General features: G+C 32.9%; 4 protein-coding genes across 4 annotated transcripts; 2 read left to right on the top strand and 2 right to left on the bottom strand.

Moving 5' to 3' along the window:
* Positions 1 to 785: 785 nt before the first annotated feature.
* On the bottom strand, positions 786 to 4,012 carry LOAG_00824 (DnaJ domain-containing protein). Its single transcript, XM_020445558.1, has 7 exons — positions 3,851 to 4,012; positions 3,322 to 3,462; positions 2,813 to 2,979; positions 2,443 to 2,577; positions 1,993 to 2,268; positions 1,714 to 1,866; positions 786 to 1,021 (listed from the first exon to the last, which is right to left on the bottom strand). Exons 1-7 carry the CDS (start codon positions 3,987 to 3,989, stop codon positions 908 to 910), a joined length of 1,125 nt encoding a protein of 374 aa, XP_020303998.1. The 5' UTR covers positions 3,990 to 4,012; the 3' UTR covers positions 786 to 907.
* Positions 4,013 to 5,522: 1,510 nt separating this feature from the next.
* On the top strand, positions 5,523 to 7,642 carry LOAG_00823 (brix domain-containing protein). Its single transcript, XM_003136363.2, has 6 exons — positions 5,523 to 5,675; positions 5,754 to 5,972; positions 6,249 to 6,437; positions 6,559 to 6,697; positions 6,946 to 7,103; positions 7,210 to 7,642. The coding sequence occupies exons 1-6, from the start codon at positions 5,529 to 5,531 to the stop codon at positions 7,387 to 7,389; spliced, it is 1,032 nt and encodes a 343-aa protein (XP_003136411.1). The 5' UTR covers positions 5,523 to 5,528; the 3' UTR covers positions 7,390 to 7,642.
* Positions 7,643 to 7,769: 127 nt separating this feature from the next.
* On the bottom strand, positions 7,770 to 9,201 carry LOAG_00822 (hypothetical protein). The gene is made up of 3 exons (XM_020445557.1): positions 9,111 to 9,201; positions 8,790 to 8,901; positions 7,770 to 8,433 (listed from the first exon to the last, which is right to left on the bottom strand). Exons 2-3 carry the CDS (start codon positions 8,877 to 8,879, stop codon positions 8,311 to 8,313), a joined length of 213 nt encoding a protein of 70 aa, XP_020303997.1. The 5' UTR covers positions 8,880 to 8,901; positions 9,111 to 9,201; the 3' UTR covers positions 7,770 to 8,310.
* Positions 9,202 to 11,376: 2,175 nt separating this feature from the next.
* Positions 11,377 to 17,246, top strand: LOAG_00821 (hypothetical protein). Its single transcript, XM_020445556.1, has 16 exons — positions 11,377 to 11,485; positions 11,691 to 11,823; positions 12,249 to 12,339; positions 12,489 to 12,616; positions 12,832 to 13,018; positions 13,282 to 13,480; positions 13,568 to 13,752; positions 13,954 to 14,066; positions 14,587 to 14,754; positions 15,164 to 15,301; positions 15,411 to 15,578; positions 15,675 to 15,770; positions 15,936 to 16,020; positions 16,409 to 16,473; positions 16,857 to 16,972; positions 17,066 to 17,246. Exons 1-16 carry the CDS (start codon positions 11,454 to 11,456, stop codon positions 17,223 to 17,225), a joined length of 2,064 nt encoding a protein of 687 aa, XP_020303996.1. The 5' UTR covers positions 11,377 to 11,453; the 3' UTR covers positions 17,226 to 17,246.
* The last annotated feature ends 873 nt before the right edge of the window (positions 17,247 to 18,119 follow it).

Here is an 18,119-nt window from a genome sequence, read left to right as displayed (position 1 = left end):
TAATAATAATAATAATAATAATAATAATAGTAATAATAATAATAAATAATAATACCACATAATAAAGCATTAAAACATGATTAGAACGTGAGAAGGTTGTTCGTTGTAATATGCTACTAGGAAGAAAGGTCAACAATCTTTTCCGCCCTACCAAGAGGTCAAAAAGAAAATCATTCCTCTCAAATTAGAAACATTCAAACACTCCAAATACACATAACGTCTTGCTGATGAACAGAAATAATTTGTAGTACAATACACAACTTATTTATGTATATCTAGAAACATACACGCATAAAACATACAATTCATCTAAAATTCATACATATCATTCGAAAACGCACGTATATAACTAAAGAAATAGAAATCATTTTTAAGCAATTAGTCATCGCTAATTCCGTAATTTAATACCTGAATAAATTCTTAAAATGGATTTAAAAGCAGTAACTAATAATTACTGCCAAAAATATCACAATAAAAACGTATCGTTGTGTAAATGATGCACAAGACACTTGTATAACCTTTGTTTAAAAATCGACAAGGCTATCATGTGTATTAAGGTATATATGACAACACATTACCTAATTTCACCAGTGAATTTCAAGATTTCATTTCATTCCCAAAATTTGAAACAAGAAATGGATATCGTTATTCACAGCAGGAACAACTACAAAGATGTTCTCTCCTTGCTCCCAGAAAAAGCCATCAAATTAAAGCTTCCGGAAAAATTGACCACTTATTGTCCATTTCGATTAACACGGTCAATGGCAAGTGAAAGTTCAAGGTAACAGCCGTTCATTTATTTGCGATGCAGAGTCATATATTCCCAGTTTAAAAATCATGCAATATTCAGGGAATTTACATATGGAACACCGAATAAAAATGCCGAACATAACTCCATATATATAATTTAAAACCAGGAGGAGAACAACCCTTTGTTCGAATGTGACGGAGATAGATGTTTTGAAGCAATAAATCGTGCCATACTTTCCTTTTCAAGTGCATCGTATACAAAATCCCGTTTCTGAAATGTATGCAGAGAAGTTAGTACCGATTTTTCGAAACGTTTCGATTGCGACCCCACATCAATATGGGTACTAATGAATCCTCTCACTATTCCAGATAATATACAGCAAAATGAAAAGTGAAACCAAGTAAAATGTAATGAAACGTTCAGTAAATTAGCAATATATAAACTTATAAGATTTATCGCTGGACTATTCTTTTCACATTTAATGGCACGTTAAAACTGGGCCCAGCAAGTTGCGATTCATTCCAATTTTATTCTGCAAATTTCCCAAAAAAATTTCAAACAATCCACTAGCGCTTATTGTAACCTTGAAAGCAAGAATGCTGTAAAATTAATGATCCCAACTATTTATCCTCCTAAACTTGTCGGAGCTTAAAGATTTGGATATACTTTTCTACTGTTACCACAAAAAAGCATGGAATGACACAAAATGTTCAAACTGCTGAGTATATGGCTTCCGATATCATTGAAAAACTTGACATTTATGGGTAGTTAAATGAATAGATTAGAAAATGTAAGGTAAAAGTCTAAAAAATGCAATGTCAACTAAAAAAGAAATGAGTTTGATAAATTCTTTTCGAAAAAACAATCGTAAAATATAATTTAATGGGAAGATGAAATTAGGAAAGAAAACCGTCTATTTATTTCAATCTATTATTATGAAATAATGATGCTCGATTGGCCACCTTCAGAAGAGAATTGATTTCTTCGGTTTCCTTTTTAAGCCTTTCCACAACTTCCTTGTATTTCTTAACTGTTTCAGTGTATTCTATTTGGAATTTGGACATTTCACTCTTCTTCTTAATCAACGCTTCTTCTGTCGTCGTCAAATCGCGTACCTGCAAAAAATTTCTCTACCTGAAGCAAAGAAGTTAAACAGCCATCACCGTAAGCATACTAACAATAACAAGACGCAGAATAAACATACTTATTCTCAATAACAGTAATTGTAATTCATAACTTACGCATTCGGTTGAAATGGGTGAATCATTAAGTGGTACAAATTTCAGCTGATAGCGGACGTCTTTAATCCAATTATCACCGTATACACACAAGAAATGATCACGTTGTTCGAGTGTATGAGCCCCGACTAGTTCCAATGTATCAAGTAAATGAAATGGTAATGGTGTTTCTTTATCTTCCATGTAAAATTTCATCGGAATAAATTCACTTAAATTAGCTCGATTGAATGGCACAAAGAATATTTCAGCAACTGTACAGCCTTTTCGCTTGTTGCTTTCCTGAAAATCATCATGCGAGAACATATTTTTGCCAAATTATGAATATGTGTCTTTTTGATTTCCTTCACTAGTGTCCTATTGGGACACAATACAACAAGATCCCAACATGGATAAACTGAAGATTTTTGAATCGATTGCATCACAAAAATGATGAAAAATTGAAATCTGGAAAACCTGAATTATCCGAACACCGCCTTCCTTGTCGAAGAGTACTAACTTGAATTTGCTCATTTGCATTGACCGACAGATAACCATTAATCCATTTTTTTCCCATTGTGCTTGCATTGTTATTTTGAAAAAGTCAGCTTCCTGAAGACTGAATGAAGTTCGAATTTTACGTCGTCAACAACTGCAGAGAGAAGCAGGTCATAATGACAGCATCTTTCAAAAAAGTATCACACTATCACATTTGCTGAAGATTTGCTAATTATAATTTATACCCATTCGAAATGTCACGCTTGACATTGATATGACTCCCAGCGCTCCTATGATGCAAAATGTGATAATAAAGAAAATATTTTGGGAAAAGATGAAATTTACTTACCTGCTTGCCAACTGAACCATCATACGGTATACCCTCCTTTAAAACAGTATATTTCGCATCGGTTGGCGTTCCTTCACATAAACTGCGAGCTTGGGACAGGACTTTCGGTCCAATTTGAGTCGGTATTGGTACTCCTAGTTTTGAAAATAATGCGCCAAAAACTCGTCCTGAATTATGAAAAGTATTTAATGTAAAATCAAAATTTCTTGACCAAACTTAGAGCTAAAAACAGTTAATACACATGGTATGACGAACAGGAACTGAAAGTGGTAAGTCTACACCACAGCGAACGTTGGTGGCTTCTAGTGAAATTCGTATATCAGAGATCGTTAAAGTTTTTGAAATCCACCAACTGGATTCATCAGCTTAGCCAGCTTCACCACAATCTGTTATCTCATCGAAAGTCTATCATATTGCAGCAAATTTGATCTCCAGAAAAGGCCAAAAATAGATAAACAAAAGAGGCCAAAAGAATTATCAAAATCCAGCAAACATCACACAGACCGTACCAATTCCACCCATTTCGCTGATATCTATTCCTTCGAAATCAACAAGAGCACCGGAAGGACCACTTAAATCATATTGTCGCCTTTTGTTTGGATCTGACAGTACTGCATATGCTATCGATATTTTTTTAAATTGTTCGGCAGCTGCAAAACTCCTCAGTTAAATATTGTTTAAAACCTCATGATCAATAATTGCATCAAATTAGCTTTAATCAAATAACAGTCATCATGTTATTCTTTCATACATTACAAATTAGGACTATTTACTAACTCTATTAACCTTCCATTTTATTTTAAACTTAAATTGAAAATAAAGGAAAATGAATCTATCAAACACTGACAATATATTATATATACTCTCATCACATCTCTAAATTTCCCTAGAATGCTAAATTGCTAAAATTGCTAAAATTTTCAGCATAATGTTAATGTTGTATAATATTGTATAGTGTTGTATAATGTTTTAATGTTGTATAATGTTTTAATGTTGTATTGAAACATTATATATCGAGGAAAAGAAAAGAAATGTAACCTTTCTGATCACCGGGATTACGATCTGGATGAAATTTGAGCGCTAACTTTCGATAGTTATTCTTGATTTGTTGTTCTGTGGCATTCTTCTCTAATCCAAGTATTTCATAGTAATCGGTTACAGTATCTTTCCCACTCATCTTTCTATTTCGCTACCCTACAATACCATAATAGACGCATGTTCTTTGTCTCAAATTGAAGAAAAAAAATTTAATTATATAGCGAAAAGTTTATTTGATCAAAAATAAAATGCTCGATGGAAAATCACGGGGCAAAAAAAAAGGAAAGAAAAAACATGTTTTATTGTAAAAAAAACATAATCTGTTATTGAATAAAACTTCAAGATAAGTTCAAAAGAACATACAATTTGCATCATTAATTCTCAAATTATGTGTGCCATGAAGATTTTTCCCTCCCTTTCTCTCTCTCTCTTTTTTCTCTTTTTCTCAGTTTCACTTTCGTATAACTTAGTCACTCATTCTTCGCATATTTTCTCAATATTTCCAACTCGAAATGGTAGAGTTGTCTCTAACGCTTGTTTACATTCCCAGATTTGATACCTTATCAGCTTCTAATTAGCACATCCTTCATTAACAGACCAACTTATTCTTTGCAACCCAACCACGGACGTCACCATTCGACGAACCAGAAAAATACTTCAATAAGCATTTACGGTAAAAGGCACCACGGCCTTCCTAGGAGTTTATTTTTCCGGATCGTCTAGAGCGATTTGTATTATGCATTATTAGTAAGTAGAGGAATCAGGTTCCGTTAGCCAATTTGGCTTCCATTCAGTAATTGCTCGTACCTTCTTTAATTATCATTACCTACTTATAAGAGTGTTTATACGAAATGGGAATGTTTGTGGTTTAGCCATGAAAGAAAATCAGGGAGTGCAGCCTCCGGATGATTCTTTTAATTACTTATTTTTCTGGATGACACGATGTTTCCTGGTAGATGTGACTCTTCTAGGTAACTTTTTTGAATAACTTTGATTTCGGCTGGAAGCGCATTTCTTTTTTCTTCGATGAATGGGAGTTTTTCGAATAATTCAATATTTTCGGATGCTGGAATGGTTTCATGTGAACATGATTTTTCCCATAAAAATTCGATTTTTCGAGATTGATTCGTCTTCGAATCTATTGGGAAGGTAAAGATGATAAATGCTATTAAGATAGGAAGTAAAAGGAGTACATCTTGAGTTGTTCAGAGTGGATTGCAATATACCATTTATAAAAATTTCTTTCTGTATAATATTTTTAAAAGGAATGTCTCATCCTTTCTTAAGTTTTTTATCTGAAGTTCCCACAGATCTTCCATGGTCGGTTTTTCAACCACTAGATTGATGTTTGAATTGTCCATACACGAGAAGACCTGAAATTAAGATTGATAACTTTCGTTGTTCGTTTTTTACTTTCATATTCAAGTTTTGGAAATATATTTTTTAAATTTGGATTTTTTAAATTTGGATAAAGTTTTCACCTATACCAATATGTGTATATTTCATTTGTGAAATCAAACAGAGCCATTAAAAATAGCATATTTTCATGCTATATTGGTTATATGCTATGGTTAAAACAATTATGGCAACTTTTAAGTGTCTATGCAACGCTCATATATGGATTTCTTACATTTATAAAACTACAAAAGAGAATATTAATTTTTATATAACTTTTCAAATGTCACGACGTTTCCGTCAACTTGAAAGTGTCGATGAAATGTTGCCGAAAAGGCGTAGATCAGCCTCGGGAACATCAGAAAGCTCAAATACGTCTAAAGAAGAATCATTTGCAATTCCAGTAAAGAATAAGAATATTTCAGAACAGGTTTTTATCTTCTCTCTTTTTTAAGCATGCGAATTTTCGAAATTGCTCGCAAAGTATGTGAACGTCTTGCGATTATAGGTCAAATCAAAATGGACGAATCGTGAGCGTGTTCTGATTTTTTGTTCTCGTGGTGCATCCTATCGCATGCGTCATCTAATGAAGGATTTCTTAAATTTAATGCCTCATAGCAAATCGGATAATAAATTGGACAAAAAGAAAAGCTTGGTATTGATTAATGAAATTGCTGAGATAGCAAACTGTACTAAATGTTTGTATTTCGAAAGCAGAAAGCATACGGTGAGTACAGGAAATTTCGACTTCTGATACATATAATTACGGTTAACCATAGAACAGATGATCTCAGTTCACCATACTTCGTATTGATGGAATCCCCAGGTAATCTTGCGACGATGAGCTCAACCAGGTGGACTTCGTTTCAAAGCACTTATTGTGCGATATTATGATAAAACGTTGACAGTTTTGCCAATAGTCGCAGACTACTCGGTATCAGTTATAATGATTTGGGAGTAACTAAAGGGAAACACTTGATTTGTAAATGACTATGGATTTCAGGACCTATACTTGTGGATATCAAATACGACATGTGGTCCATCAGTAAAATTTTTGGCACATAATGTGCACACCATGGATGAAATGCGGATGTCTGGTAACTGTCTGAAGGGATCGCGACCGGTGCTTTCTTTCGACTCTGCTTTTGATAATCAGCCACACTTCTCACTTATCAAGCAACTTCTCATTCAGGTTAGGAAATTTGTGAATTTTCTGTTTTACTCCAGTATTAGTAAGTCACTATTGATCATTTTATCTGACTGTAACATGTGTCACTGATATGTTAAAAAACGTTTATTTTTGTTGTTTGCAGACATTCAGTACGCCATATCATCATCCTAGAAGTAAACCGTTTATTGACCATGTTTTCACGTTTTCAATAACTGCCGATGGTAAAATATGGTTCCGAAACTTCCAAATTGTTAATGAAACGCTTGAACTTCAGGAGATTGGTATGTGCCAAGTTAAAAATCTTTCGACGCTGACATTTGTTCTAACATTTTCCTGTGTGAAAAAAAATCGGAAACTAAGATTAAACACATTATGTTCTACATGACAGTTCTAATTAAATCAGTCCGAACACGGTTCGGAGTGCGATTAAGAAAAAACAGTCTCATACTATTGTTACTATTATAAATTGCTTTTATACGCTGGTGAATTCTGATTTGTTGGAAAAATATATCATTAATCATTGCTTCAGGACCACGCATGGTACTGGAAATTATTCGTATCTTTGATGGATCATTCGAAGGCTCCGTGTTATATGACAATCCTAATTACGTTAGTCCGAATACTGTTCGAAGTGAAATTAAGAAAAAACAGTCTAATAAATATATTATGAAGAAGCTGGTTGAAGAGGTAAGTTACTGCGAATGACCCACCAGTTACTCTTGAGACGTAAATCTTGAGACTTTTAAGAATTGGTTGCACGTTGCAAATTTTTGTCTTTTTTTTGTTATTTTAGGCCCGTGGAGTAAAATTAGCAGAACAGGCAGCTGTGAAAATGCCTGATCCTGTGGGTGAGGTTTTCGATACCGAACGAATGATTGTAAATCCTCGAGCAAAAGAAATCAAGCGGATTATAGAAAAGAAAAAGAAGAAAAAGACGAAAAGCAAAACAAGAAAAATCGAAACTGCAAGTTAAATTTAATTGCAGGTAGTGTTTTGCTGATCTGCGTTTATTTGTTGTTTGGACTGCACTTTTTTGTTGTGTTAAGTCTTGTCATTCTTGCTGTTGTTGTTGTTTGTTAGCTATAATTCTTTTGTTTTTTGTGATTTTCACAGATCGAATTTCACAGATTTATCTCATTTTTGTGGTTTTTACAGACCAAAGGTTACTACTTGGAACAACTGTTCATAAAAATAAAAGAATATAAGAAATCTCGCAAATAAAAAATCTATGGCCTGGATGCAAACGGTTAAGCAATGAGCAAATCGCTGCAGGGATTTTTTTTTTCGTTACCAGCAATCCCATCCCCGTTGTTCCTATCCATGTTAATACGTATTAAATTGAAATTGATTCGAGTTTCATCAACTAATTCAATGTATAAGAGATGATAACTCTTGTAGGAAAAGCTAAGCTACCGAAGTCTTGCGATGCAGAGATGCTCCGTTGCGATTTTATAAAAACATCTTACTAATGCTTTTTATCCACTCGAAACTTCGCAATACGTACAAATTAGCAAACTGATATAAAAATGAAGCAGTGAAAGATGCAATAAACCAGCTTGAGTATTTGTTGGTATAACAAAACTATGCGCAGACTAAAGAGTGTCATATACTTTATTATAAGACATAACAAATCAAATATTTCAGTGTACTGATTGCTGATAAATAATTTCACCTCAAATAAAAGTGTAATCCTATGTAGATCTGTAGTTTGAGAATATCTTGATCGACGTCGAGTACAGAACGATTTATGTCATCGATCAAAAAAAAGAACGATGCTAAAAACGACTAATTAAAAAGCAAGCAAAATATGAAAATAAATGAAATAGCTATACTAAGAAATGATTTGACAGCCTGGAACATACATTATAACAAGCTTAAAATAAAAGCTCGAGTTTTAGTCCTTCTTGACTGTGCTGCCAGTAGCTCCCTTTCTTTTTTCTTGACCGCTAACACAATAATTGACTATTTTCCTGGTATCACCTTCCGGATGTGAATGCTTGTGTTCATGTTGCTCAGCCTGAAAATTGTTATAAAATTTATATGCGATGTAATCAATGTTATGATATTGTGGCGCATCATATCACCAAAGAAAAAAAGACGTTTTAACCACTTTTATTCAAGCTCCTATGAAAATTTTTAGCCGCTGAAACTGTTTGTTGACAAGATTAGGCATGACAAATTACACTTAAATCCTAAAGCAATTTTGAATGAAAGTTCAATTAATGCCCACAAATGAACTCAATGGAATTGAGTGTGAAAAGATCAATTTGCAAATTGAGTCTTTAACTTAAGAAATTATTAATTATTTTATAGTGTCAACAAAGATCATTAGGATGTATGGAAATCCTCCCTAATTTTCAACTTTTATTTTACCTTCGTTCTTTTACCGGTACCTTTTCCAAATTTTTCAATATCTGTTTCGCCTTTTTCAAATTCATCCGCAAGCTTTTCGGCACTTGACATTATTTACTCTTCCGATTCACTTCTGCAAAACATGACGTAGACAAAAAAAATTATGCACCAGGAAAAAATCCACCGCATAAGAACAATTTAAACACTAAACTTGTCTATACTAAAAAAAATTTGAAGTTACAAATGATTTTACATTGGAAAAAAGTGAGAGGAATCTGAATGATAAGGAATAGGCTTTCGTTCATGTCAATAATTAATTGCTTAATTTTTCTCGTTCATTACCTTTCTGATTCTCTTGTACTGCCATCGAATGTGCTGAATGCTTTTCCATAATAGACAATTCAACAAATTCATATTTGTAAATTAAGTTCCTCATTTTCAGTAGCCTTTTCGAGAATTCTGATTGAATTTCTCTACGGAATTCGATATTTTATTCATTTGTCTTTACGCATACGGACTGAGGGCAAATATATCAGGAACAAACAAAATAAGGCTTTCAATCGTAAGTTACATTAAGCATTAAGCTATACTTGTGAATTAACGGAATACAGTCACTGGATTTAATCGATGATTCAGAAGAGTACTAATATCAAAAAATTTTGGGATATTTAAAAATAAAAAGGGTGTATAAAGACAGAACGGTTTCTGACAAATTACCGTACCGCTTATGAAGATCTTTTGTATAGTCAAAAGATTTCAAATATACTAAAATAAGATCGAAAATTCAAATCACAATGAGCTGTCTGGATTCATTTTCACTAACCAGCACTAACCAATTACTTAATTATGGTTAATCTGAATTTCATTATCCCATTTTATTTTATTTCTTTTGACTATGGTAATAACACTGTAGCAGGGTTCATCACTAAATCTTCCGTTATCAGATTATAACATATTTTTCTCAACATTTGGTCGATACATATGAGCAAATTAACAAGTAAACAATTGTTTGTGATTGGATACTTTTATGGAATTCATTTCTATCTCGTAGATATGCAAAATATAAACAATGTTTTATAATTTAACAAATTTTATTGTTCTCCATCGGAATGAATCAAACAACTGCAAAAAAGTAATAGCAATGTGCGAGTGTATATGTGTGTGTGTGTGTGTGTGTGTGTATGTGTGTGTGTGTGTGTGTGTGTACGTACACGGGTACATTTATGTGTGTGTGTGCGTGCACGTGTGTGTGTATCCAATTGTCAAATAATTCAATAAATTATGCTAAAGTCAGTGCGTTGTTATACTACGGAAATTGAAAAATTATTTACAATTTTTAGATTATCAAATCATTCCCCTCCTTCAATCCATTTCACTATTACTCACTAGTAAAATCACCGTTTAAAGTAATCCGAGAAAGAAAAAACGATCCACAATTCCGGAAGCTGGTGCCACAATTACTACTACCACATCGATAAAATAACAAAAACTTCCGTTTTCGGTACATATTTTTTGCTTTTTCGTTAGTCGGTGGGGTGTGTTCCAGAAAAATCGAATTTAAGAACGGTTTTAAAATTAGCATTTGAAATTAATTAAAAATAGTAGCGCTGGAGAGAGGAGAAGCAAGAGAAAAGGTGAAACGTGAAGATGCACAAATAAAGTAATATGATAGTGTAGAAGAGAATTTCCCTCTTAATGAAATTAACAGGACAAAACTATTTTAGGGAAAATTCAATTTCACGTAACAAATTTTCACATAAACAAATTGAATTCCACGTAACAATTCTATTTATATACTTCGTTTATGTAAGATTTCCGGGATTTTTTTTTTCTCAAACATGGGGAAGTAACGTGAATAATTTCCAATCAATGAACGCTTATGAATCAAAAGGAAAAAGCAAATCTATGATAGTTAATAGAGGTAGTAGATGTTAAGCTATTAAGCTACACTTATTCCACATGGGGTACATTTCTCGAGCGACAAAAGAGCACATTGTTAGTTTGTATATTCTTACTCAACTAGCATTGTAATATAAAAGGAAAAAGAGTATATTGAAAGTGAGGGTTTTAGACGACGGAGACAAAATGGAGAGGATTGATTGGAATTGGTATTTGGTGCGAAATGTATCGTTGTATTTTTCTTTTCTTTTTGAATTTTGAGTATAAAATTTTAGAAGTATTGCAACTTTTAAATTCTACAACATAATCGAATCTATATATAAGATGAAGTGATACTGATGAAATTGCGTATTTGTTGTCATATTTTATGTATTTATTATGGGAATCATTTTAAATAGAAAGGGTTAATAAGAACTGGATCTAATTGGAAATCAAATTTTATCGCTTACGCACGCATGTTTTTTTTTTTTTTGATGCATAAAATTAAATAAATAGGAAAAAGGAAGATGTATTTGGTATGGATCATGTGAATTCTTCCATTTGGTTGTTCTCATGCATGTATTTTTGTTGATAATATTAGTTTGCAGTAACTTGATGACATTTTCTTTTATCTTATACAAATAAAAATATTGCAATATGCGATACTAATATTCGTGTATTTGATAATTTGATACTATGTAAGTTGCATTCTGACTTTTGCTAGCGGTTTGTTGCAGGTGGATTTGTTTATTTACAGTTTGCTATTTTACACCAGTTTATTGGCAGTGGATCGAGTATTTGATGTAGATGGAAGTGATGGATGGGAATAGAGCTAAGAGGTAAATGCATCTTTCATAAAGTGTATTTTGGAAATAAAAGTATAAGTATAGAATTACACTTTAGAAAGTGCGATTTAAGAGTGCCTGAATATAAAGATATAACAAAATAGTTCAAATAGTTGGACAGACTTTGAAAATGATCAAAGTAAGATTTGGTGCTTATGTTTCATAAAATGCTTTGTGAAAATAACTGCTTTACTTGCAGTACTGGGAATGTACTCATTGAGAGCAGCATTACTGACATGACGGAAACTTTTCAACGCGATAATTTGTATTCCGCTAATGTAGTAAACGCTAATGGTTGTAATGAAAATGCTGTAAATGAACAGAACATGTCGGTGAGACACTGATTTCTCTTGTTTTAAAACTAATGTTTTTCATAAGGGGTGAAATCCTAGTATTAAGTAGTTTTAATTTTTGCGATATGATTTTAAAATTAGCTTATCAGAAGAAAGGAACAAACGTAATGGTTTCAACTACCAAACCTAACATGAAATCGAAATATAAGTATATCTGATGTCCATTGACATTTCTACTTGAGGATGACGCAAAGACTGGTAATAATGTAATATGGTAATAATAATGTGGTTATATAAGATAAGGTTTGTTTACGGTGGTGCCTACCCTTCATTTTATATTTCTTGTTTGATACTGTTCAACAAAGATTGACGAAACGACCTTTTTTAATAATTAGTTAAACGTGTTGAATTTGTTTCAAATTTGTTCGTATACAGTATTAATTTCTACAATCGAGTATTTAAAGGTTTCGGAAAGTGGAAACGCTGCGAATTCTGTCGGCAAAATAGTGAATGTTGGAAAGGATGGCAATGCATCAATGGACAACATGACAGACGGTTTGTTTCCTTGTTATCATCGAACATTAACTATTTTTATACGGCTTATCAAATTCACAACGTCACGATCAGTAACTTGTGCGTTATTGTGATGCGTTTAAATAATGGTGATTACTAATTATTTTCTTAGGATTTTCCATAATTTGTAGGTCATGTTGACGAAAAACTTCGTCGCGCGATAGATATCGTTGTAGGATACAGCAGAGTGAGCGATGAAACAAAGGAACGACTGAAGAGTGCAGTGACAGACGTGCACTGCAGGACGATGTCTGAGCAGGTAATATTTTTTTGACTTCTGCTATCCATTATCTTACAGTTATGAGCGCTGCAATAGGCAACAGTTCAGTTTCGTCGATTTTGTGTCTATAATGTATGTATTACTTACACGGATCAAATAGACTTTATAGGAAGATTTTTCTTAGCTTTGCATTGGTGTTATTACGTTCATCGTATGCACATTGTAAACTTGTGTTTTTCATTAATTATTTTCAGGAGGCTTGCCGGTACTATAAGCTTGCTGTTTCATACTTTCGAACCTATTACAATATGGTTGAAAAGTTGTTGAATCGAGCCAATTTAATCAAAGAAAATAATCGAAGTATTATTTCGGCAGAGGAAGAAAGTGGAATTGAAACAGAAGTGAAAAATGAAGGAGCAGAGGTGTCAAGTCAAACAAGCAGTATGTCACTTTATCTTTAATTTCGAATTCCTTTTCAATCCTACACGTCAAAAATGTTTTCAGTTTATATTTTTAATTTATCACAGGTGGAGTAGAATAGTTTGACGGCTAACACCACAAGTCTTTCTGTCAGATAATCCAAATCTGCGGCTTGATGGCCGATCATTTAACATGTGAAACTCTAAACGATCACAGAAGATTAAGAAATTTTGTAATCAAAAACTTTCAGGATTGCATGAAAACTCGAATAAAGTACTTTACAGATGATGAGAGCAATGCAACTGATGATAATCAGACGAAAGATGGAAAGAAAACGCGAAAAATCAAGAAAGTACGGAGGAATTTTATCCGAGGTATTTCGGAGATTGATAAGAAGCACATCGATAAATGTATTCATATCTATTGTGGAACCTCTGTCAGACACTCGACAAAAGCGGATGCTATACGTAAAGCTGTTGGCATGTAAGTTTCATCTCTCTAAAATATCCATTTATGATTCATAAGTGATATAAGTGAACAATTTGCAATTGTACATTCAGCTATTTCTAGGGTGTTGCATGAAGGATCCACGGGGGTTGACGCAGCGAGAGCTACCAATTTAACACCCCGAACAGTCATGAAACACGTCTGCATTGTGCGAGATGCTTTGAACTTAGCTCATTCTCGAAAAACCAAGCAACATACAGCCCACAAAGGTGGAGATGAAATTATGGAAGAGAATTTTTCAGAAGAAGGTTCATTTTTAAGATTCAACAGATATAATAAAGAAAAAGATCTGTTTTCTCATTCCTTCTTTTTTTTTACGTAATGTACTTGCGTTTTTATGTCGTGGGGGGTTGTTACTGCCATATGAATACGCAAGTCTGAGATAAAAAGTATCATTTGTAGATTGGACGACATCAGCCATAAATAATTTTTGGTTTTTCATTTTTTAGTAACTGATGACGATCGTGAAATGGCAAAAATGTTAATCAATGAGAACTTTGGATGTGTTGAAGCTACAGATTTTTCGGGGACTGGTTTGGAATTGGAATCAAAAACTGATAAGGTGCTAATTCCATTTATATATTTTTCAAATAAAGACTTTTTTAAACACTTTTAAAATATAAAACAATAACAAAAATCATATACTTCTTTGTTCGGAAATGTCAATATCTTAATCTATAATATGCTGTGTCGCGTTATGAAATAATCATTGTTGGTGCTAACTCACATTTTGCAAGTTGTTTTACTCGGTTATGTGCATCTCAATGCTGTCATGTTCCTAATCATTCCTACTTTATAATTGCTTATTGTCCCACTTATTTTGGGAATAAGATTAATTTGGGATTGGGATGGCTTTTTTGCTCTAATATTCACATTTATTGTTGTAGATGCTGAAGAATAAGTTTACGACAGCATAAAGATGAACTGTGATTAATCACATTCTAGAAATAATCAATAAAATTATTGAACTTGCACTCTTTATCAACTATGCCATGCATTTTTTTGTTATATTGGTTCTATTGAAACAAAGAAAGGTTTCATTTAGCTATTTCTTATTTTGCAGTTTTTTTTTTCTTTTTCAGATATTACGAGAATTCAGCTGCAGTGGTGACGTCGAAAAAATCCGTGAAGCAGTTCTAAAAATTTTCACGGAACAAAAATCATCAAAAATGTATAAAGCAGAACTGCCTGAAACGATTGTCAATTCATATGTTCGCTTACTTAAGGGATTTTTGTGGGCAGAAAATACGGTAATTTTTTCCTGCCAAGTATATGTTATGTTCAGAATGAGATTTAATATCCTGTACTGAATGCGTTCGGTCCCACTGAAAACGAGAAACTGATTTCCAGAAAATATTTTGCTCAGGATTTTCAGTGTTGTCTAGATCATTAAATGATGATTGGTAAAGCCTGAGAAGTATTTGGTCTCATTTCCTAATCTATTAGCCCATAATATATCCTGTCGAACTTTCTGTGCACTACCAGCAAGTTATTATTGTGAAATAGAACGAAATGATCACTGACATTTAATAAAAGTGGGGCTGAAACATGGAAATCTTTATTATACGTTTCGATCTTTTCCTAGTAGCAATTTTTATCAATTTATTCATTGTAACATACCTTTCATTCGAAAGATATTTCGCATATTATTTTTTTAAGATGAAAAAGGCAAAGGGCACAGCAGTTGCTTTACCCCATCTTGGGAAAAGAAGGCTATGGAATGATGGAGAGTGCGATGATGTTAAAAGCATTGAACTTGCAAAGTCATCTGGATCAGATGAAATTTTCTCTGCAAAGGTTAATGAACTTGTCTTGACTTTAATTTTTTAGGGTAACTTTCTTCAATAATAACTCAGACTCATGTCAGGTTTTTGTTTTTTACTCTTTGATATATATAAAGTTTTAGAAAAAACGTAAGTCAGTCAGTGTTATGCCTCGAGGAGTGTTTATTGGGAAGATTGATGTGCTGACGCTTCATGTGGAAAATGGTGTTGAAAACGAGGAACAGCTTATTAAGAGTGTGATTTCATATCTTATCAGTCAGCAGTACCGTCGTTCAGAAACGGCACAAACGGTGTGTTTGCATTGTAGGTTGTCGCTTTTCCAGTGCCTTCACATCTAGGTCATGTGGTAATTTTTCGAAAAGATGATCTGGAAGTTTTTTTTGCAGAATATGCAAATTTGCTTAGAACATGTCCTTCTTGATGGGCTCTCCGTTGGAGAAACATTGAAGATTCATGATGGACCAAACGAAGGCATATTGGAGGTATAATCAAAACCATATAGATCATATTTAACGGCGAAATATAATCAGTGGTGTGTGGAGTAACGAATATAATATGATCAGCATTGGTAGCAATAATAGCTGTCCAAGTGTTCTTTCTTACCAGAAGTAAAAGGCGATAGCAATTTACCCACTTTTCTCTTACAGATATATCACAAACGATGCCGTGATGCATTTACCGCTCTGACGGTTGACTTTCCCGCGTTCGTGGCTGCACTTAATTTGTTGAATGGTAAGAAATTCAAACTTTTTTTCTTGTGTGTTCTGATCATGCCACTTATTGTGGTTAAATATAGTTTAACCATCTAAATGTAGGAAAACTGTCGAGAATTTTATTGACCGTGAGGTCATCAAATTTTCAATCCTAGTCAAATTAGGTCCTCTTAATAGGAAGATAATGAATTTCTTCCTGGATTACAGTAATACCAAACTGCGATTTCAAAAGATCCTAGGATTACAAAACTTGCAGAAGGATTTTGAAGTTTCCATCGGAAAATGCTGTAAATGACTTTATGACGCTGTTCGTTCTGATTCATTGTAGTCATTTTATTAATTTGGATTTGTGAAAATGATAAGATCTTATGTTTAAACTTTGATTATTAATGGCTTAACAATTTTAGAAGATGGGAAGAATAGGTCTGGAAAGAAACGCTCATCCATATCAAATGTAAAAGTGGAGGCGGTAGTAAATTTTTCATTTGTAAACGTTTCTTTTGCAATTTTGTTTCGAATTTGAGCTCAAGATCATTTTTCATATCTCCAACTTGCCATCACTTGGATAGTGATGATAATATGACATCGTCGATAATATAATAACGAAGTTAGAGAAAGCAAGTTAACTTTGTTTGTACTGAGGAAAGATAAAATAAATTTACCAGATCAATATAAATTTTTTTGTAATAGTATTCTAGCTGAGGCGATCGATAGAAGACTACCTATGGAAAAGTAAAAATCAATATAAACATCTATGTTTTTGCTAAAAATGCATTGTGTATCGTTACTCAATAAGGTGTTTTTGTGTGCAGAGGAATTCCTAAACTCCCAGTTCTGTGCTATAAGTTTGTTTAGAAAACGATCGATGCCAGCGATGAGAGCAATGTTGATATTTTGAAATTCGATACTGTTGAGAAGCTATTTATTTCAATTCCAGAAAAAGGAAAGGCACTACTGCATGATTACGTAATGTTAGTTCTTTCTTAATCATGTGTTATTTATTTAGTCGCTTATGCTTTATAACTTATAAAAAAATGAAATATAAAAAGAAGTAAAAATTTCAGGAAGCTTTTGGATATCAATTTTCCACTTGAAAAACGTTTGATTAGTGGTCTTTTGCAAATGATAGGTGAAAAGATGGCTATGAAATATGTGTTAGATGACAAGCTACTGGAAGACTGTGTTGCATATTTCTATGGAAAACGCAATAGCGTTGTTGCGTAAATTAATATTTTTGTTTCAGAATAAATGTACCTCTTCACTATCAGGATTCGTTGCTGTTTTGTTTAAAAAGATTTGATTGTTTTGTCAGGTTTAGGACTATATAACGCATGGTATTAGCTTTTAATTCTTTCTAAAATTCAGATTTGTGACTTGCTTTTATTAATTGAGTTTTTCTGTTTGCTGTTATGTATTATGCAAAGCTATGTGATTTCTAGCTACCGATTTTCTCACTATTAGCAGTGCTACCGAATATATGCTACACTGGGAAACGTTCTTGAAATTTCAAACGTTTAATATTAGTAAGTTACCTGAGGGAAATATATATCTTCCTAACTTCATGATCTCATTCTGCTATTCAATTTCGTAACTTATCATTAGTTTTGTTATTACTATGATTTTAGATGTGTTTGGTAATTCTTGTTTTTATCAGCGACATTTATATTTGTTTATCTATGCTCATCAGTTATGAAAAGAAAAATTCATGATGATATTTGGTTTAAGTGGTTATTGATGGCAAGACATTTTCATGCATTTTAAAGATTTGCTGTATTAGTTATTATAAACTAAAAACTTAGAATTGCATGCAGAATTTCTTACCACACTAGAAAATTTTCAGAAATCTGAATTGATAAATGTTGCATTACCAGATAATCCTATTTGATTCACTTCAAACTGTTAGCATAAATATGAGTATTACAGAATTCATAAGAAGAACACTTATTTCTGCAGTTATTATATATAGGAAAATCCAGCAAGTTGTTTTCTGAACTCTTGTTCTATTGCTGATCGTAAAGGCTTGCGTAAATAATGGTTTAGCTTATGCAGTTGATGCGCAGATAATGGATTAGCTCATCTAGTTGGTGGCAAATAACGGTTAATTTATGCAGTTATTGT

The sequence above is a fragment of the Loa loa genome (assembly GCF_000183805.2).
Source record: "Loa loa unplaced genomic scaffold supercont3.153, whole genome shotgun sequence".
NCBI classification, from domain to species: domain Eukaryota; kingdom Metazoa; phylum Nematoda; class Chromadorea; order Rhabditida; family Onchocercidae; genus Loa; species Loa loa.
The sequence above is the reverse complement of the archived record's forward strand: the minus strand, read 5'-3'. Positions and strand labels throughout refer to the sequence as shown.